This window comes from Conger conger, chromosome 4, assembly GCF_963514075.1.
Source record: "Conger conger chromosome 4, fConCon1.1, whole genome shotgun sequence".
In the NCBI taxonomy this organism is placed as follows: domain Eukaryota; kingdom Metazoa; phylum Chordata; class Actinopteri; order Anguilliformes; family Congridae; genus Conger; species Conger conger.
In genome coordinates, this window is record NC_083763.1 from 30,118,597 (window position 1) to 30,140,604 (window position 22,008).

The following is a 22,008-nucleotide window of genomic DNA, read 5'->3' on the forward strand; positions in this document are numbered from 1 at the left end:
AGTAAAACGGCGATATTCGCAATTATAAACCTCTTTTAGGCTCATTGCAAACTCGGGTGGGTGCATACAACCACAGGGGTTCCATATTCCCAGTCTGAGGCTGTAAAATCCCACAGTTTCCCCTCACAGGGATGTAAAGATTTAATATAAGTTAAAATTCATGAATTCACGTTGGCTACATGATAAAGTCTATGCTCCAATATACTTAGGTCCAGATTTACTCAGCCGATTTCCAGAACCACATATGACGCATTCTGCCCAGGAAACATGCGTCGTATGTATCAAACTGGCGCTAGGGGCCAGAGCCGCAGTATGCGTGTGATCTTGGCGAATCACCGCAAGATGCGCTTATGTCCTTAATGCATATGCCTTTAAGGGCGGATCGAACAAATAAAGGGCGGAGATATTATAAGTGTGGCTACCAAATTCCGTTGAATTTACTAATGTTCAAGCAGTTCACAAGGTTTGAATTGATTGCATGATATCGCCTCTAAAGAGTTGGAGTAAAGCAAGGCGTAAGACAGAAACACAGATCTAGGCTTCGAAGATGCACTAAAATAATCTCTGCAAAACAAATCACACTATTTCAACCCCAAGAGCAAGACATCATCAAACAGATGATTGATTGTAGCTAAATATGAATGAATGATTGCAGTCAAGCAATAATTAAGGCTGGGTGTTTGTTACAGAAAATATTTTCAAAATAATGTATTAAATTAACTAATACCTCATGCGAAGCAGTGGCAAGTGACTGAAATATTGGGCTCAATGCTGCTTTTAATCGCTTTTGTCCATCATGGAAAGAGCGTGTTTGTTTTCATTGGTTATCCTCCTAAACAATCGTGGAAAATAAACTGGGAATTAAAGAGATCCCATCCATACAAATAATTACGCTTCTGGGAGAAATGAAAGCTGTACTGGTACCTCCCACGCGAAGTTCCCATTCTATCTGGGCAATAGTGAAGCTCATTGCAAGGTTACATCTCGCATTTAATTCAAATGAAAATAGCGTAATGAGCTGTAGTCTTCGGAAATCAGACGTTAATTTCAGGTCATCAGGCCGCATTTTGCGACGCGAGCTTCATGTACGTGAATCTGTGCCCGGTTGCATAAAACAAATTAAGTATTACCCTTAAGGTTTCCCTTAAGTTTCCCTTAAATGTAAGAGTGTTGCAGAACGACCCCATAAGTGTGAGAGTTAAGGGAAAAATGTAATGTGTTTTATGCAACCGGGCATAGGCCCTTATTGCTGTAAAACTGTGTGTGTGTGTGTGTGTGTGTGTGTGTGTGTGAGAGAGAGAGAGAGAGAGAGAGAGAGAGAGAGAGCGATAGGCAAAGAGCTCTGCCAGCTCTTCCAGTATCAACCCAGTGCATCCTGACACAAACCCAGGTTAATAAAAATACGGAGCTGACAGGCTGAAACACAGCAACTTATGCATGAGCTCAACACATCCACTTAGTGCCAAACCGAAGTACACTAGCTGTGCAGACATTGTTCTGAATAGTTGTCTTGGTGTAGATACAGCAGAGTCTGTCTTAACTCTGCAATAATAACCCTTACACAAACGCTTTTCTGCCAGAGTAAAAGTTTGCAGTCTTCTGTCACCGCTGTCAGTCAGGCTCTAATTGGACACCTGATGACCTTGGGAAATGTGTCTCCAAGACCAAAAATCGTCACAGAGATAAAATTGCCTCTTGGCTGGCGGAAGACAGAACCCGGATGCGCTGAGCCCGTTCCCATCGTTACTCTTCCTTACAGTCTTAACGGACTTCATTTAATTGTCTTCTGAGAAGCCATTTCAGGCAGCAGGTAATGCTGTGGAAAGCAATGGAATTAACACACGTCATCAGGACTCGGGCCATGAGGCACCCCATGGAGCTCCTGGTGAGGGTCTCTACGCAAAGGGGGGGGAGTGGGGTTGTGTGTGTATCTACGGTTTAAGAAAGCAGGCTTTTTCCCATGATGCCGTGTGTTTATTCGCAGGTGCGGCTCTGCGGTCGCCCCTGAGCGCAAGCCGGTCAGGGCGAAGTTGTGTACTACGCCGAAAAGTGTAATGTAACATAACGTAACAGCGTGTCATAAGGCATCAGTCAGAGAGACAACGCCGTGGGGGTCTCAGGAGTGCCACCCGCTTGGAAGAGAGGAAAAATCAGCCAAGCCCCTCTTCTCTCCCGCCAGCCCCCTGCTGGAGAAACTTGCAAACGGAGAGCCAACATGGGAATGTTCTTCCTCTTATCTGTTTAACTAAAAGAGCCTGCTCTTTCTTTACCATGTAGGGTGTCAGGAACACACAAGGAATATTATAAGTTGTGGCAATGTAGGTCTATTTTTCTTGGGGGTTCCAGTGTAGCCTGCTACTCAGGGATGCCATGTGTAATGTTAGCCATTTTCCTCATTGCATCACCAAAAAAAACCCCCCAAAAAAACATGCCCTCACCCATAACCCCATACCGTCTCTCTAACAGCACACGATGTGCAGCGGTAGTTTCAGCCTCGCCGAAAACGAGAGCTTCTTATTCTGACAGTAGGGCAGGAGGAAGGAGGGGCGCGAGGGGGGGAAATGCAGCTCCGCCGTTCGGCGGCTTCAAAGCCTCTCTGATGCGCTCCGCTGTCAGCCGCGCTCCTGCTCTCCGCGGCTGCCGGTGTCGTTAAGGGCGATGAGCGGCGCCGTTGTCGCCCGGGGGCGAGGTCTTATTACTTCGGTCCCGCCGGAGAGAGAGAGCGCCCGCCCGAAACCGCGCTCGTTTAAACCCCTTCCTGCAAGCGCCGGCCGGTTGCCAGGGTCCGGCTGTGGAAAAAGCGCCGTGTGAAGAAATGCGAAGAGAAAGGGTGTCTCGCGGGGGAATGCCGAGGCTTTACTTTAATTTGAGTCCGGACCGTTCGCCAGCCCAACTTTAAATGTATAAAATATTTGAAGAGCTTTGGGGGGGAAGAAGGAGAATTTTAAATCGTGACCAGACTTTCAAAAGAAAATGCTTGTCGGTTTTTCGTAAGGCAGTTCAGCTGGCGGGCTGGTGTTTGGGCTGCTCGGTAATTGCTTGCTCTGTTGGCTGCTGTGGCATTCAGCAGGAGTTGTATTTTGATGACAGTGGGAAAAAATAATAAAGCTTTATTTTCATTTCTGGGGTGGGGATAGCTGTCAGGGAACGTTTTATTTTTGCTTTTATCTACAAGGGAAAGCCTCGATGAAAGTGGCAGGAAATTAAATGCATCGACGGTAACACCTGCGCCTTCATCTACTGCATTATGACTTTATTTCCTTGGCATTTTCTTACTTTGAAATATTTCTTACTCGGCTGGTTATTTCCTGAGATAAACCAGATGAAGAATTTTGCTCAGGAATACTACTGGATTAACCAGACTGGAATTTGAGAATACAGCCTTCTGGTAATGAGCCCAGGTAGTGAACAGCAATTACACAGATCATTTTTTCATTGGTTTGGTGAAAGGAGTGGTTTGGATTGTGCGTAACCTGCAGATCCCCGAGGGGCCTCGTCCAGTCCATTCTGTTCTGTTTGGGAGCCATTTTGGACTGAGCAATTGACCAAGAGGACCAGAAGGTGGGATTTGACCCCTCAGAGATCTGCAGGTTATACACTATCCAAACCACTCCTTTCACCAAACCAACGACAAAATGATCCGTGTAATTGCTGTTCACAACCTGGGCTCATTACCAGAAGGCTGTATTCTCAAATTCCGGTCTGGGTAATCCAGTTGTATTTCTGAGCAAAATTCTTTCTTGAGTATTTCTTTGGTTCAATACACCAGACAAGTAATACACCACACTCAGTAAAGCATAGAAAACTTGGCTAGCCTGAGTGATATGATGAACAGCTCACACTTTGCCGAGTTAGAGGACGAGCTTTTCGATTTTGACGAAGAAATACAACCTTACAGTTTTGAACGCAATTCCTCTGTAAATTCCGGTTCAAAACTTGTATTTCTTTCTCAAAATCGAAAAGCTAGTCCTCTAACTCAGCAAAGTCAGAGCTGTCCATCATATTGCTCAGGCTAGCCAAGTTAGGTTCCATATTTGTATTTGTTACCGTATTTTCATGGGAGTGTTTTGTGATGGCCTGGATGGGTGGCCGTTCAAGGGTGGAGTTTGAGTGCCCATTACCTCCTGGGAAACACAGGCTGCAGATTCAAGCCAAACATTACTGGACGTGTTTGCCTTTAGAAGTCTTGGCCTGTATTTAGGGAATGGCTACACTGACTCTGATTTTAAAAATGCCTACGCACATAATTTAAGCATTTAATCCAAGTAAGATCAACTGGAAAAAGTGTGATAGTGCTCCCGTAATCTGGTCAAACCATGTTCAGTAAGGATCTGGTCTGAACTGGTCAACCAGCTACCAGCTACCAGACCTAGCCAGAGCTGTTATTTTCTGTTGTACCTAGAAAAGGGCCAGGGGATCCAGCCAGCGTCCAGTAGAGTGCAATCCCTCGACCCATGGACCAATCAGCATTGTTGTCCTCCTGTAAAGAGCCTATCTGATATGACCCATTTGATCAGATTGAGAGCAAGGAAATTGCTTAACAGGAGATGTGAGGCAGCCTTGTATGGCACAGAAAGCAAGGCCCCTTAAGAATGATTTCCCGCTGTTTCTCACTAAATATTTCTGTTTTCTGAACGTCACTGTGAGTGGGCATACACGTTTAAAAAAGTAAAGCATATGAATGATTAAATGTGTTTGCTTTCAGCTAAAGTAATTTATCATTCGTGACTCACTATGATGCACCCTGGTGTCTGACTGTTACACAAGACAGGCGGTTCAGGCTGCGGATGATGAGGTGAGTTAATCTGTTTCATGTCAAGCTGGGTGAAAATCAAGGAAAATGCAGAAACAACAGTCATGGAGGCACCTAAAAGAACCTGAGCCTTTGTGATCTGACAGGTGTGTTTGTCTTCAGTGTTCTTCAAATTCCCAAATTCCCAACCTGCCACCTAATCGTCCTGATTTAATAGCTAGAAATTGCCCTTCTCGACCATCTCCACAGTTGATGTACGGTGAACATTCTGACATAAAATGGCTGCCTTTGCATCACCCAGGCAGGTGCTCCACCTTTGTGGTGCTTGAGGCTCGTTCCCTCTCATCACTGTAAAGCACTTTGAGTGTGAGAAAAGCGCTATATTAATGCCTATCTGTCTATCTTTAGAGAGCTGCAATGTCTCCTCTAATCACTTAATTAGATCTGTCCATTAAGCTTTAGTAGACCTATGTGTCCGTGTGCCTAAAGTATTCAGTCACTGCTTATTTCGGAAGGAGATGAAACTCCTGTTTACCACAGTCCTCTGGCACATGGATTAGATGACACACTGGCCTGGCACTGTATGAAGGGGCTAATCTGATTTAAAAAAAAACAGGCTCCCAGGTGTCCGATACACCTGTCTCTGTCTGAGAGTTTGCTTGTGTTTTTTATGAAGAGGTCTCGGAGTACAATGGTAGTTACCCTCTTTATCAGCTCTTAAAGCAAATAGAGATAATAAGCAAAAGCTGTGGTGTAAGTCACCCTCAATGTGACCCCACGGTACACAGCGCTGCTTCAATAGTCAACAGATTCCCTCAGTGACGACACGCACCATGGCAGCTTGAGTTCAGCGTTTTGTTTTCCATTGCGTTTTATTACTTATTCCATGCTTAGACTTATTCCACTTGCTCATCTGTATCCAAGGTGACTTGCATTCAGTGAAATAAAATCCGATTTTTTTTCATTTGAATGTTGAGTGCTTTTCACATAAACAGGTGCTCTGTGCTACATAAATAGCTTAGTAGTGAACAAAAATGGAAGAATTTGAAGCTAAAGGTTTCCTATAGTTAATGCTATCATGGTCGCACTCTCTATTCTGATGTCCATATATTCATTCAAAGTGAAGTACAGTACCGTACACAGGTAAGTCAGCTGACTGCAAATTTCCTGCTTCGGCAAAACCGGTGGAAGCCCAACACCGTGTGAAGAGATTTTACACCGGCGCTTCCTTTTAATGCTAACTACCAATATCCTCTCAATTGGATACTTGAGAGAATACAAATAGTGAAAAACAGGGCACCATAACGTTTGGGACAACTGGCTTCACAGCGTTTCTGGTAGTTAAAAAACACAAGCAAACTCTCATAAACAATAATATATACAATACACTTGTCGAATGTGTCCCCAGAAAGACCTGCACATTAGATTTTTTTTTTCCAGGTATTTGTTTATGTCAGTTTACAGAGTGGTTATATTGAGACTGCACAGAATTGTTTTGCGAGCAGTGGTTCGCAGGTCACAGCGTCGCATTGTGACTTTAATCTCGCTAGGCCCAGGTTTCCCTCCTCACTATTGCCTTGTCCCACCTGACCCTGCTCCCACACCTCCCCCCCCCCCATCAGATCTACTTCCACTGCTTTTTCTCATAGTCCCAGTTTGAGGCTAAGCCTTCGACGGGGTTCATCCTCATGTCGATGGCTCTCTGTGTCCCCTGCTCCACCCACTCGGCTGACAGAGTGTGGGGCACATCGCCGAACACTGTGGGAGAGGAGAGAAGAGTATAGACGTGTCTCAATCACAGTCGTAGCCAAAGGAGTGCGCCGCGCCATGGCGACCTGAGTCCCTGGAACGTTTATATGCACATGTACACAAGCATTCTCAAAACACAACATATCTGTTGAGCTGTTCAACAAACATACAGATACATAAACCTGCTCCCACACACGCCTCCCCACACATACACAGACACAAGGACACCCGCTTCCCCACAGATATGCATACACTTAACCACAACATCGCAGAGATGCCGCTCTTTGCCTGTTACCCTAGGCTAAATGACTACAGGGATTAAGCTTTCCATGGACCCGGGTTACCACTACTCAAGGTTCCACACACTTACCTTCTATGGTCAGTTCAAATCCTTGCAAGTCCTCAAGGTCCTATAACATCTGCACAGTAGGCAGTGTCAAGTGTGGTCCAGACCATCAACACAGCAATATAAAAATGGCCTCAATATGTACAATAATAAAAGCATGAGCTCCTTCAACCCTAATCCAAACCCTAACTGTTCTAAGAATGCAGATTCATTTGAGAATTTGTACTCATTTTTGAAGGTTTTTTCAAGGAGAAAGGTAATAGCAGGTTCCTGAGGACAAAGCATACCAGTGCACACATGGAATCTCCAAAGGTCAAACATGCACTTCATATGAGTTATGGCTATGCTGTGATGTTGTATGTTGAGAATGTGCACTGCATTCCTTTTTTGTTTTTGGCCAACATGGCTGACAAGTCTGAGGTAGGAGTGCCGAACAAGTAGGCATGTTTGGCCTTATTTTCACGACAAATAGATTGTTGTGCTGAGGAATAACTACTGTGGGCTCCAGAATTATTGGCATCCTTAATAAAAATGGAGAAAAAAGATTGCATATAGTAAACAACATGGATAATGATCTTTATACCAAGGCACTGAAAAATAACCGACCACCCAGGGCAAATATGGCGTTCTGATTGGCCGAGATGTGTCAGATGGGTATTCATTATTTTCATATAACCTTGCTAATGAGAACAGATAGAACAGGTATACAGAATTTTTTCACAGCTAAAATACCCAACAAATATCAATGCGACATATCAAAAAATATCATTCACGACATCTACTATGCAATGAATTTTGAATTCAAGCAAATAGTCCGGTTATAGCCGACCGGGTGACAAAAATGTAGGCTACATTGCATTGAGTAATGTTTCAAACATTATGTAACCAAACGTTTTAACGAGTGTCTGTAATTTACTCTGTAAAACAACAGAAAGTATCGCAAGTGTAGAGGAATGTACTTAAACACGAGATGCGAAAATATATTCAATACACTGATATTCCTGTAAACTACATATAGCGTGAAGTCCATAATTTAATATATAGTTTTGCGGGACTGGCTGCAAGAACGAGACAGCTGTGCTGTACAACTCATTGAAATATTGAAGTCTTTCTATGCTTAAGTTCAAAATGGGAAGGATGGAATACAGCATCAAATTTCTATAAATTGCTTACTATTATTTTGTCACCAAAGTGAAATACAATTTTACTTTAATTTGAATAATCACAGTGTAACGGAACTATATGGTGTCATTCCATCACTTCCTGTTTCACCTCAGTAATAAATCAATAAATGAGGTAGCAATCATGCAAAATCCCTTTGTCAACCATCAGCATGGGAAAAGTGAAAGAATTGTCAATTCAGAAGACACAGATGGTAATTGACCATCACAAGTCGGGTACCAAAAAATACATAAACGGTTAAACAAACCACTTCAATGGCAATAATAAAAAGGCGTAAAACATATGGAATGGTTGCAGACTTGCCAGGAAGAGGATCCAAGTGCACATTATCCTCATGGACGGCAAGGAAGATGGTGAGGTAGGCCATAAGTAACCCAAGAATTGCAGAGATTAGTTGCGTCTTGGGGTCACCAAGTCAAAAAAACAAACATAAAATGACACCTCCATACCAGCAAACTCTTTGGAAGGGTGGCACAAAGACAGCACTTACTGAGCAAAATAAACAAAACCAAGTCTGCTGAGTTTGCCAAACCTCATTGGAATTATGACTGGAAGAGAGTGCTATGGTCGGATGAGACCAAAATTGAACGTTGTAGCCATACATCATCAGCATGTTTTGTGGCAAAATGGAATGCACACCAGGAAAAGCATCTCATACCTAATGTCAAATATGGTGGTGGGTCATTAATGTTTTGGAGATGGATTTCAAAAATCAAAAATGTGTTCTAACCTTATCACAAAAAAGTCTCATGGCTGTCATCTTTGCCAGCTGTGCCAATAATTGTGGAACCTGTTTTTTGGGGAAATATTTTATAATTTCTTTGAAAAATGAAAAAGTAGTGTTGTATGAAATGGCTAACTGAATGTCATTCTCAAACACACAGACACGCACACGATGCATGCACACACAAACACTCTCCTCAAACTCTATTCGTTGTACAATTCTACCAAAAGTGAAGCAACTTCTGTTACCCAAACAGCAAAACAAAGAGAAAGAGAGCGGTAAAACATGCACGCAGCTGCTCTTGTGAGCCCAAAAGCGAGAGCCCGCTATGATCGCTTCTCGCAGCAGGAGCGCGAACCGAATCAACACGTGAAACAACAGAACGAGCGCCGGTGCACAGACGCACGCATATCAAATATCAGAGAGATATTTTTACCTAACGAGGCCAAGGGCTGGGGTGGCATACTAATTTACCCCTTCACTGATTAGATTAGAGGTGCGAATGCACTTGGACAAGTGGCAGTTAAAACTCCACAGCAACAGGGACGACAGGTCGCTGCCTTATGTAGCGAATTAATCACATCAGACGACTCCGATGTGATTCTCTTTTTTTTTTTTTTTAAATTGGAGCTGGGGTGGACGGGCGGGGGGGGGGAGTTTATTTTAGCATTTTCAAAAAAGAAATTGGTATCTAAGCTGTTTTCATCCCTAAAATGGATCCCGTCCTCGATGAGAAACGATCAGCCAGGCGCATTCTTCCGGAGTGTTCCGTACGCGGCCGCATCGTGTGCTGCAGATCAAAAAGAGTATATGAAGGAGCGGGACTACTGAATTCCTGATCAATCCCAGTCTGGAATGATCAGACGTGCCATGCGCTCCATGCGGAGATCACACGACAAAAAACTGGGTGGGGGTGGTGGGGGGGCTCTTTCGGTGAGAGATCGGACATTTCGGACACCAGGCTAGAAAGCAAACCCTCCCCCGACCAGGCGTGGACAGTTTAAAATCCCACTTTATCCCCCATTAAAGTCCCGCTCCCGTTAAATTCTCATCAAACGAGCCCGCTCCCTGACCCTAATGAGATGGATCCAGAGTACCCCACAGCCATGTTCAGCGATGCTCCCTCTCTCGTTTCTAGTCCTGACACGAGCCTCGCCGAGGCGGGGAAACTCCCCGCTTTTTGGCGGCGGGGAAGGCAGAGGGATTTCTCCCTCTTTCCCTCTTCCTTTCTTCCCTCTCGTTATCAGACTTCCACGCGTGCTCGTCGTTTCGCTATCTCCCGGCACACGGCTGGCTCTGACGGATGAGGCGAACTTGACGCAGTGCGGAGCCGCGGCGCGATGGGTGTGTCTGTGTGTACACGCGCGCGTCTGGGCTTGCGGCGTGCGTGTTTGTGTGTGCGTGCGTTTCTGTGTGTGCACGCCCGAGAGGGGGGGGGTGTTCTGAATGACTTCTGTTGACTCTGTCGACCTGTACATACACATAGGCACGCCCGCACACACATATATGTACAGACGCGCGCATGCATGTGCGCACACAAACACCCTCTAAGACGCGAACACACGTACACACAGCCGCGGTTGACTGCATTGCAGAGGGTAGAACTGGAGCACTCCTCTTTGGGTGAGGGGAGGGGTCGTATCTGGGGACTCCTCTATAAAAGATTCACAGCTCCAACCCCTGACTCTTTCAACACAGCCTGCTCTCACACCTTACTCTTTATTTAACATTTAACACACCCAGCATGTACCATCCCGAACAGCCACAGTCCATGACTCAAGGCAGAGGGAAACTGGGTATGTTAGCATATTGTTAGCATTATTAAAAATTCCTTACGATAATACTACTCATAAGTTACGGATGTTAGTCAAAAATAAATTGATTTTTACAATGCGTCGTTGATTCATTTTTTCAGCGCACGTCCTTTAAGTCATTTCTAGGGCATATTTGAGTTATACTTCAGGCAAAAGCATGGCAATACATATTAATAATATTTTAATTATGCATTGTTTGATGGTTAATTAATGGGACCTCATTTTTTTAAGTGAAGTAACACATTTTCACCTGCTCTTAGTTGAACATGCTGACCTTTAATCTGTCTGCACAGATTAAAGGAGATAAGCAGAAGAGGTCGGAAGAGGTGGTCAGTTTGCGAAAGAGCGGCACGCTCGAGTGTGTTTGTGTTTAACGTGTGTGTTTGGAACGTGTGCGTGCGATACCCACCGTACACACGCTGCCACCAAATGACCAGCCCGGTTAAGCCCAGGAAGAAAAAGACCCCGCCCACCACGGACTTCCATTCGTCAGTTCTCTTGTTCATCTCGGCGTAGGTGAGCTCGTAGGCCATCCTGTAGACTGGGGAGAGACGTAACATGCATTACGTTACGGCGTATGACACGCGCATCGCCGATCAAGCCCTCCCCGGTTGCATTATTTATCGGACAAGCTGACGGGCCTGTCTGGGGTGCTTCCATATTTCTAACACGTTGTCCGTCTGCAGCGTTGCAGGTTCTACTGAAGCGGTTCGGGTCAAACCCCGCTCGAGGGAAGAGAGAGGACTTTGGTTTAGGCAGGTTTCACACCCCCACAGACCTGGGTCAAATACATAATTGTTTTTGATTCAAATATTTTTCTACGCTTTACTGAGCCTGTCTGGTGTATTGGAATCCAAAACAATTATGTATTTGACCCAGGTCTGTACCCCCAGGATCACTATGGCAACCTAACGACAAAAAGGGTGTGAGACCAGGTTCCTTTCTCCACTTTCAAAGATTGCTTAACTGATGAAGTGCTAATTGCATATTGCTGATGACCCCTCCACTAAAAGAATACATCTGATATGACTTTGAGGGAAATTATAAAGGTCAACTTATTGCCAGCCTGGATTCAAGACCTTTTTGTTCATTGTCAAGTAGGTAGCTGTTTTGGATTCAAATACATTTCTGTTTCGATTGATCTTACAATTGAGCAGACAAAGAGGAACATATATATATTTGAGTATTTCATAGGTACAGCAGGCAAGCTGAGTAAAGAGTAGAAAGGTAATAGAAACCAAAGCAAGTATGCAATTGACCCAGGTTTGGTTGATAGCAGACCTTTGAAACACCGATGGAAGACACATGCCCGTCTGGTTCCAGGTGGGCATGCCCTATCCACACAAACCACACTTCTGTCCTGCTTCAAACACACTGCCCGGACGTTACTGTCAGAAGCAGGGAGGGGCATGTCATCTGTGTCACTCCAAGGACTTAAACCGACAACCATCTGACTCAGACCTGGGTCCAATTCATAATTGTTTTTGATTCAAATATCTTTCTGTGCTCACTTGCCTGGTGCAACTGAGCCAACCAAGAGGACCATGAGGTGTGGTTTGCACGTTCTGGGAGTATTGCATCGGTTCCAATACACCAGACAGTTACAATATGATACTGTGGATCTGCATGCACAAAGATAGCAGAAATATCTTTGCTCACTGCAATTAGACAATCTCACAAACACATCACATAGTTACCTCTCGTATTAAACAGATTATGGTGAATACCAGGACCTATTATTTGATGTTATCAACATTTGTTTTTGTGGATTTGTTGATAAATTATGCTTCATATATTTTTCATGTCTACAATGGCTATGGTGACCCATGTACCTACCCAAGTGCAGACTCCTTTATCACTTCTATTATACTACACTGCCACCATGTGGTAGATATGCAAGTATGCCCTCATTTAATGTATAGGAAAATATCCTGCAATGGTTAACCAATGTTCATTCACACATTTAAAGGCATACTATGCAGGATTTTCACTTAGAAAATAATAAAATAAACGTGCTCAGTCATTACTATGATACAGTGGAAACCTGTGTCTATGTGCAATGGTTAACCAAGGTTCATTCATGCATTTAAAGGCATACTATGCAGGATTTTCACCTTGAAAATAATAAAACAAACATGCTCAGTCATTGCTATGATACAATGGATACAATGAATACAACGGAAACATGTTCACTTCTGTAAAGTACCTTGCTTGTCTACTTGTATGTGTTATTATAAAAACTGCTCAGGTCTCTTCTGGGTGTGGGCCTTTTTTTCTGTGTTGTAACTTGTAACTGAAAAGCATGTGTCCAATACACTGAACTCATAAACTAGAGTTACGCAGGAGGATACGATTGGCTACTACAGTGGTGAGCTGGGGGTTAGCGAAAAGTTCACCTTTGTGGCTAACCTTTAATCAAGTGCCTAACCAGCTTTCAGTAACATTAATTAGCTGCCACGTCATAAGCTACCTAAATGCAGTTTTGTACGTCAGCTGGCTGGCGTGATAGCTGGGTACGCCTGCACAGTACTAACGTCACTGCTTATATTTTCAGGAGATTCTACCAGCGTAGTTTCTCTCCTGGGCAGGAAGCTGATGACGTCCAAAAAGTAAAAAAAAACTCCCGGACTTCAGAAGACTTGAGATGTCTGATAAAAACCTAAGCTACAATGAATTTATGCATTTGTGAGTATGCATGCTTATGTTACAGAATTCTGCAGGCAGGCTAACTTTAGAGAAGACTGAAATCCACTAGTGGCTAGCATCACCACATGCTAACATTTAGCTATAGTTAGCTAACTAAATACAAACACGAGTAATGTCAATTCAATAGCTAGCCAAATGGACTGAGTGGAAAGGGATTTGTTTTTATTTATTTATTTTTTAATGCATGTGAATGGCTGAAATGTCCAAGATACCAAGTCCAAACTGCACTTTCATGCATCACTTACACAAACAATCTTTCATGCTAAATCTGCTAAAAACTATTTAATTCTTTAAATAAATAATACATAAGATCCTATATAATGATCACAACATGAAATGTATTAGATTATAATCCCAATAGAAGGCTTAAAGTGAGTTTACCTGTTCATAAATCTTCCCGTCCATTGGCGGCTGAATGAAAATAGTTACTTTTTTAATGTTACTTCACATGACCTCCTGTAATGCAAATGAGAGCAAGCCCATTGCATCAGAGGCAAGTAATGCTACTACATAAGGAAAAAAATGGAAAGAACAATTTAATTATTAATGCAATGCATCTTTCCTGGATTAATTGCAAATTCACTTGGATGTGTTTTCAAATAGGTTGCAAAATATTGCAATTTACAGCTTTTCTGTCTGGAATTAGCCCAGTACAGTCATACACTGGGAGCCCATGCATCAAATCAAAGGTGCAAAGGTTTGGCCACACCGGACAAACTGATGTATTTTCCAAGTAAACAAAGTGAACACAACCTCTGCAGATTAGTTTAGGCACCACTCTGCAACCCCACGATCTCGCACTGAATCCAGAAAGATCCAATCTCCCCACAATTTTTTCATAATATTCAAATCTAGTACTGTAAAGGCCATCCCAACATATTAATCTTTTGTTCTTTACGTTGTTAATGGTTGATTTTGAAATATGTTTTTGATTATTGTGAAATATCCAGTCTCTTTTGAGCTCCAATTTCGTCACTGACTCACAACATTATCTTTGTTATCTTTATCTATCATTATCTTTTTCTTAGAAGTTGAATCCATTCTTCCTTCCACCCACACAATATTTCCAGTGACACTGGTTGCTACACAACCCAAAAGAATAATAGACCTAGGCCCCAAGAGTTGGCAGGTTTTTCTTTTCTTAAAATGTTTCCCCTGTGATTCTTCAAATGTATCTTCAGCGGTTGTGGCCAGAGTTACATTTTCATTTAATCAGTCTACAGCACTTCGTTCCAAAAAAATATCAGGCTTATCCGAGTGTTATGTTGCTTGCTTCATGCGTGGGCTTTTGTGATGAGATTGCAGGAAAGGTTTCCTTCGAACAACTCTCCCTGCATTGTTTTTCCCACGGTGCCCAGTGGAGTGACACTGTTTCACTCAATTTATGCTTGTTACAGTATGTAAGCAATGCTGCATGGTGGATTGGTGCACCACTACTTTCTGAAGTTCTTTTGCAGATGCAGTGATATGTCGGTTTTCTTTGGAATACCTGACCAGTCAATGACCAGTTCTATCAGAGATCTTGCTGTGACTTCAACAGTGCCCCTTAACTTCAATTTCTTAATTATGTTTCTGACAGTGGAAATTCTAAGCTGATATCTCTTTAGATATCTTCTTATGGCATTACTTAGCATAGGTTGTGTTAGTTTCTTTGCACTTACAGATTCAACAAAACATACAATCTGGCTATGGGTGCCCAAATGTTTACATACCACTGTAATCCAAGATTATATGAGGCGTGCATACAATATGTATGCATATATAAAGAAAAGAAAATAATGACTGATGTTTGTTCTTAATGGGCCATTCTACATCTCCTGTACATGATGTCTCAATTAGAGATTATGATAATTATATAGCATATTATTACATAGATTTCTTATTATGTTATTGCAACTTGGAATAAAACTGAAAATATAGGTTTGGGAAATGTGAAGAGCTACTCAATTGAAAATTGAGTATTTCAGGTTTCCAATACACCAGACAAGCTCAGTAAAGTGTAGAAAAGTATTTGAATCCAAAACAATTACATAATTGAAATATCCTATGTTACATGTGAGAGAAGCACCAAAAACTGCTAGACCTGCTAAACCTGCTAGTGTGGCCTCCAGCAAGTGCATTGCGAGTGCAGGAGTTGATGCAGAGCTGAACATTGTCCCAATTTTTTTATGTATCCGAGTAATATAGATTCTTTATCAATGATCAAAGGGCCGAGATTGCAGTATGTCTATGGTGGGCCATATAAAGCTCTCAGTCTTCCAGCTGAATAGCCCTATTGTAAACTCTTTGCAATACTCATTTGTATTTGTAAACAAATTGTACATAGATGTTTTGTATTGTATGTTCTGTTGTATCTTTACTCAAATATATGGGCTAATTAAATTTTTGAAATCTAAAAATCTAATTAGAGGTGCTGGTTCAATTATAAATTACAATCCATTGTTCCTTATAGTTCATTAACAACTGCACAATGTGATTGGAGGAAACCTTTGATCCACATTTGAGGCAGATCAATCAGAAGGACGGAGAGATATAGAGCACTATACCAGCAATAAAAGCCATGAGACTTTCTGAATCCCACACTCAACAGAGCAAATGCTAGCTCATATAGACCACTGTACTGTAATTATTATTAACACATAAGTATTTCAGGTTTCATCTTCCTTTGTACATTATGTCTTAATAAGTATTGTATTTGTCACTGTATTTATATTTTCTAAAAGATCAGTTGTTTCTGCCAATATGTCTTCATTTTACACTTTAAACGAAGTAACTGAATTATACAATGTCTATTGTATAAATAATATATGCATTGTATTATAAATTTAATTGTTATAAATTCAGCCAAAATCTATGTGTTATTAATTTAACTGACAATTCAATTAGTCAAACAAAGCACCTAAATTACCTTTTTTATTGCATTTATATTTACTTATTTGAAAGAAAGTAGCTCACGTGCAATCTTCTCCTCTTTGGTTATATTAGTCCAGGGCCCTTTCTCCTTCTCCTTCAGTTTGCGATGCTCAGAGTTGAGCTCCATGATGAATGGTCTGTCAGGCAGAGGAACGTCCATGCGGTTGGTATACTGGGGCAAGCTGGAGTCGATCACATCTAGACGGCCAATAGTGAAGAGGGCATAAGCTGCGGTCAGATTGCTTACTGGCCATACGCACCTCATATAGAGTACTGTGCAGTCTTAGGCACCCTAGACTTTATTATATATATGTTTGTTTTTTTCCATATGTATTTGGACAGTTGGTATAATATGTGTTCTTTTGGCTCTGTAGTCCAGGGCATTGGATTTTAAATGAAACAATGTGAGGCTAAAGTTAAAGCCTATTGTTCGGTCGATGTCTCTGACTGTTTTTACGTATTTCTCAGCCTCATAATGGCTTCCTTGACTATCATTTGCATAACCCGAGGCTTCATGTGGACAAACAGACTCCACGGCAATCAAAAGCCTAGAATCAAGACTAGGTGTTGAAAGCTTTCTTATACCTGCACTAAGGAAGCGATTGAATACACCAGACTATTTAGAAGCAGCTGAGAAGCCCTCCATCCAAATACTTTTGGTTCCCTAACATGATGTTTAAAAATGGATGTGATTCCTACAGGCATCACCCGATATGGATGTAAATGCTCTCAAATTCAAGAGGATAGTCTGCAATTTAACCTCACATTTTACTGTTTCATTTCTGGACTACAGAGCCAAAAGAACTGAAACTGAAACAGAGAATGACTTGTTGGAACCATTAAGTAAAGTGAGAAAACCAGCCAAGATCATGTTGCTGGTTGAAATTGGGGAATATATGAACATAAATATATTTCACTCCCTTTGCTGACTTTTGACCCTGGCATTATTTAAATTTCAAATATGACATTCTCAAACTTTACAAATGTATCAATTTTGTCAGCTGATATAAAAGTTTGTTACTGTAAACAACAGTCCTTTCCATTATCTGCTTCCTCTCTGGTGTCTCAGTACAACTTCCTCTTTCATCTCACTTCCTGTGAATTAAAAATTAAACCGTCTTAGGTAGTAGTAGGGTTCATGAAAGGACACAAAATAAATACGGTCATCTGGCTCCCCCTGCTGGACAGTCTTAGTTGTGCATACTGGGATGATTATTTCTCTCCTGACTCAGTCAGCCGCAATCCCAAACATTGCCGCCAATCAGACACCTGTCACACTGGGCAGGATGCCTAGCCGCAGCGTGGAACAGTGCCAGATATGAAGACTTAACCGTTCTACCACACCAAAGCACCGAGTGTCCGTCAAACGATGTCAAATAAAAGCCTGCTTGAAGCTGAATGCTGGATTCCACAGTGTCATTTTTAGCAGCAGATGTGTTGGTGAGAAGTGAGCTTATGTGACAGGAACAATATGCAGGTTCTGTATGGCAGGTCACCTTTCGAGGCAGCAGTACATGCACGGCTAGTGGTGGACACACCCCTCCAGGCAGCACGCTGAAGTCCCCAAGCCAGCGAGCGACAGGCCAGCATCTGGACAGGAGCACACGCAGGTCAAGGAGTGCAGACAGAGCAGGGATGACAGCACCAACAAATTCATGCTTGGTCTGTTATAGAGCTGCCATTCCAATTAAACACCAGTACAACAGTAAAAAGCAGTTCACAGGGGATTCCAGCCTAGAAAATTTTACGAATACACCCAAAAGTAATAGGCTGCCTAATTTCCAAACAGTGGATAACAACGGACCCCAAACACTGCCTGGTAAATATAACATCAGCTTCTTACTGTCAATGTCTTCATATAAACAGAATATAAACCCGAACATATGTATCCACACTGTAATATGCATTTAATGGGAGCTCTGCCAGTCCAAACCATGTGACACAGCCCTTGAAAATACAGAATGAAGGCAGAACACTTGTATCTGTAGGCATGCAACTACCTTAATAGTTTAAGTAGGCCTACCAGCGGTCACACTGCCTATCAAATTGAATGATAAATCAAAGTAGCCTATGGAATAATATTTGATGAATTGCTATTTTACTGCATCATATTCCGAAATGTGGTAATTTACAATGAGAAATACACGTTTTGCCATTTGTCCAGTATATTCATATGACTTTCATGTAGCTTATCTTAATACATTTTGAGTGTATAAAATCAATGTGATGATATTAAATGATAATAAAATATTATTGATGAGACAAGGGGAAAGACAACCGATCGAATTATTTAAACGCCCACCCGTAGGGGACACCAAAAAAAACCTGTTGAAGGAGAGATTATCCGCAAGTATAGGCTAGGCTCCGTGCCTACGTACAGTATGCTACACCTACAGAGGACACCAAAAAGTCCCCTTGAAGGGCAGATATGCAGAAAGTATAAGCTTCGCGGATATGTACTGTAGCACACATTGTGCATGGTGTCACGTATTCTGCGACAGATACTAAAATTACACCGGAGAATGACAGATAAACCTGCAGCATGTGATACGGTGACATCATACTGTATCCTCAACCCTACAACATAGGGACATAGGCCAATAGGGACACGCTAAGCTTGCCAAAATGCGACCTTGCAATAGGAAATAATCCTCCATTCATGAAAACAAGGGAAGTAAATGAATTAACGAATCGAAAGTGAAGCAATTCTGCGTAAATAATTTCAAGAATGAGTCGTGATAGAAGGTAAAAAACAATTTAGCCTAACTTCCAACATATACAATCAAGCAATATTGTATGTGACCTACAGGTGCCAAAATGTTGGATCCATTTAAAATTAGAAAGATGCGCAATAGCCTACATTTGCTTGTGGTTGTCAGGCGTAAAGGCGGGTAGGCTACATCGTCTTGCAAAAGTAAGTCCTTGCATGATGCTAATACCATAACATGATACTAATTTAAACAATGTGTATTATTTGGTCATTTTCACAAGTTGATTTGAAGGTAACGCAGTCGTACGTTACACACACGCAGAAAAAAACGCAATAGTTTAAAAACTGTGAAATATTTGAAACTGCGCAATTGATTTCAATGGCAGGCTGCAACTTATCGCCTCAGACAAGGACACTACAAATAAAATAATGTTATTTCCTTTGAGATAGCCGACTGATGGCGGTTTTACCCGTGCATAGTGTGCAATTAGACGTTACTATGTTATTTAAAATTACCTAAACATTGGGATATGACTGAGTTTAAATAACTTAAGGTTATCATCAAACAAATATGCTATAATAAACAGATTTACTAAGTCTTTACCTTTACTTTCCTTTGTTTCCTTGTTGCTTGAAAGAGTTGTCTACGTGCAATTGTAATCGTGGAGGATGGAGCATTTATAATTGGGCTGTTCAATATTAAGTCAGGTGTCTGTTGCTATCAAGTCCAACGGCCAATGAGAGCATTTCAGGAACTCCCGGCAGACTGGTTCCACTTCTTTAGTAACGGCAGCAAAGTATCATACCATAACTTCTTACGGTGAAGCATAATTCTGTTACAATGGGGCCATGGTTAAATTAATCTGGCGATTTAATTACAAATTCAAGTAGGGAATTAATAAGCATCCACATGCACTTTTGCACACAAGTAGGAGGCAATAATTTAAATTATAGCTATATGTTAGGCTTTTATGTTAGTCCTTGTTGATGTGATTTAAAGCATTTAGTACTTTGCGTGTATATTATTCTTGGACGTATTTACAAAATGGAAATATAGGAAATAACCTACATAACGTGAGCACAAGGAAGCCGAATATTATTGTAGTTTAACTAGAACCGACCTCGCACATTTTACAAGAGATATGCGTTAGCTTCCGGGAGTGGAAACTGTAATGCCGTTTCTTACCACAAGGTTGTAGAAACTTCAAGCAAGTATACCTACAGCAGACAGACCTTTCTTAGCATTAACCTGAAAATTTCTCGAATGTGTCTATGCACCATAGATGTTAGCCGTGAGATTTTGATGCATCATCCCTTCTAGTCCAGTGTAATCATTCAGTATATTAGTGGTAACAGGTGTTTATGGCGGCGGCACAGATGGTGCAGTGGGTAGCACTGCCACCTCACAGCAAGGAGGTCCTGGGTTTGAATCCCCGTTGGCCGGGGCCTCTCTGTGCGGAGTTTGCATGTTCTCCCCGTGTCTGCGTGGTTTCCTCCCACAGTCCAAAGACATGCAGGTTAGGCTGATTGGAGAGTCTAAATTGCCCATAGGTATGAGTGTGTGAGTGAATGGTGTGTGTGCCCTGTGATGGACTGGCGACCTGTCCAGGGTGTATTCCTGCCTATCGCCCAATGTATGCTGGGATAGGCTCCAGCCCCCCCGCGACCCTGTTCAGGATAAGCGGGTTCAGATAATGGATGGATGGAGGTGTTTATGGCAAGTTCTTGAACTTGCAGGCAAATATCCAGGATGCACGTTTTATTTTAGGAAGACATTTTCTTACTTTCAATGGAATAACTATCATGCTTGACTCCTGTCCATATGCATCTATTAGGATAGAGCAATTGTAGCAAAAGGTGAACAAATAGTTTAAATTGACAATAATCTTACATTGTTATTCCAAGGACTTTCTCGGCATGACCAAAAGGCTCATTTTTAAAGCATTCTATTTAGGCATTGGCTCATTTTCTTAATTGTCTGATGGGACTAGGTTAGGTTGTTACACTCACCATTCAAAGATTGTTAAGGAACCTTACCTAGAAGGCATGGGAGTGATGCTGCTGTGGGTTTGTAACACAGAGCTGAAACCTTCCCAGATGGAGGAGCCATTAAAGGAATATAGAACAGGATTGTAGAATTTCAGCATTCTATATGACACAAAACCATTTCCCTTGGCATTTATCCTCTTGTTCCTTCAAGTTCAAAACACAAAATTCCACAACAAAAGGAGACATTCCGGTAACATCTTTTATTTTTTAAACTCAATCAGCAAAATAAAAATAGAAAAACCCAAAAAATAAAACTACAATATGCATTACCATGAGTGCCATTTCATGCCCATGATTGCATTTTCAGTGGACAAGGTGTCTCCATCCTTGAACTGTATGAACAATATACGCCACAATGTACAAAAAAACCCAAAAACAAATCTGCAAACTTACAAACATGATTTTCCATTTTTAATACACAGAAAAATATACCTTTCTCTGGCACTTAATTTCCTCAATATTAACTTTTCTTATTTACAGTCGATCGATCTATCAGCAATATACAAGTGATTTCTTTTTCTTCCATGCTCCGGGTAAACTGGAGAACAATTATTATATATGGCCGTTTAAATAGATGCTGCTGCCAAAGCTTAAAACTCCTCAACTGTCGTTCGTTTTAATGCATAATGTGAAGACTTGCCATCAACCACTGAAATTAATTTGAAAAAGAAAAAAATAAAACAAAATCACTATTTAAAAAAATAAATAAAGCTTTTAATTATCTATCTCAGTTAGTGACAATATGTGTCCGTCCTCTTTACACCGTTTTGGTTTTTATTATTTTTTTAAAGACTCGTTTCACATTCAGTTTGGGGTGTATTTTGAACATTCTCCTTCGTAGCAGCAGCCGGTGATGGGCGACTCTGGTAGACAGAAGGCACTAAGGACACGGGGGCTCGATCGGCCCTCCTGTCACCGGGACCTCACAAGGCAAGCGCTCGCGCACTTATGAAGTGTGTGTTTGTGTGTGTGTTTGTCTGGAAAGGACTGCAGGGGATTGTGGTGTCTGTTGTCCAGATGAGATTGCGATGACTAGTCAGACTCTCAGTTTAGGGAAAGTGC

General features: G+C 41.8%; 2 protein-coding genes across 2 annotated transcripts in view; one reads left to right on the forward strand and one right to left on the reverse strand.

Annotated features, from left to right (window-relative positions):
* LOC133127182 (apoptosis regulator Bcl-2-like) overlaps positions 1 to 13,232 on the forward strand; it is an 80,387-nt gene extending 67,155 nt beyond the window's left edge. Inside the window, exon 2 of the mRNA XM_061239875.1 lies at positions 13,123 to 13,232. Within this exon, the coding sequence (XP_061095859.1) occupies positions 13,123 to 13,140 (18 nt within the window). The 3' untranslated portion in view covers positions 13,141 to 13,232. The remainder of the gene's footprint in view (positions 1 to 13,122) is intronic.
* On the reverse strand, positions 6,155 to 19,654 carry LOC133127183 (cytochrome c oxidase subunit 4 isoform 1, mitochondrial). The gene is made up of 5 exons (XM_061239876.1): positions 19,502 to 19,654; positions 17,684 to 17,777; positions 16,230 to 16,385; positions 10,978 to 11,109; positions 6,155 to 6,511 (listed from the first exon to the last, which is right to left on the reverse strand). Exons 2-5 carry the CDS (start codon positions 17,775 to 17,777, stop codon positions 6,378 to 6,380), a joined length of 516 nt encoding a protein of 171 aa, XP_061095860.1. The 5' UTR covers positions 19,502 to 19,654; the 3' UTR covers positions 6,155 to 6,377.
* Positions 19,655 to 22,008: the final 2,354 nt, after the last annotated feature.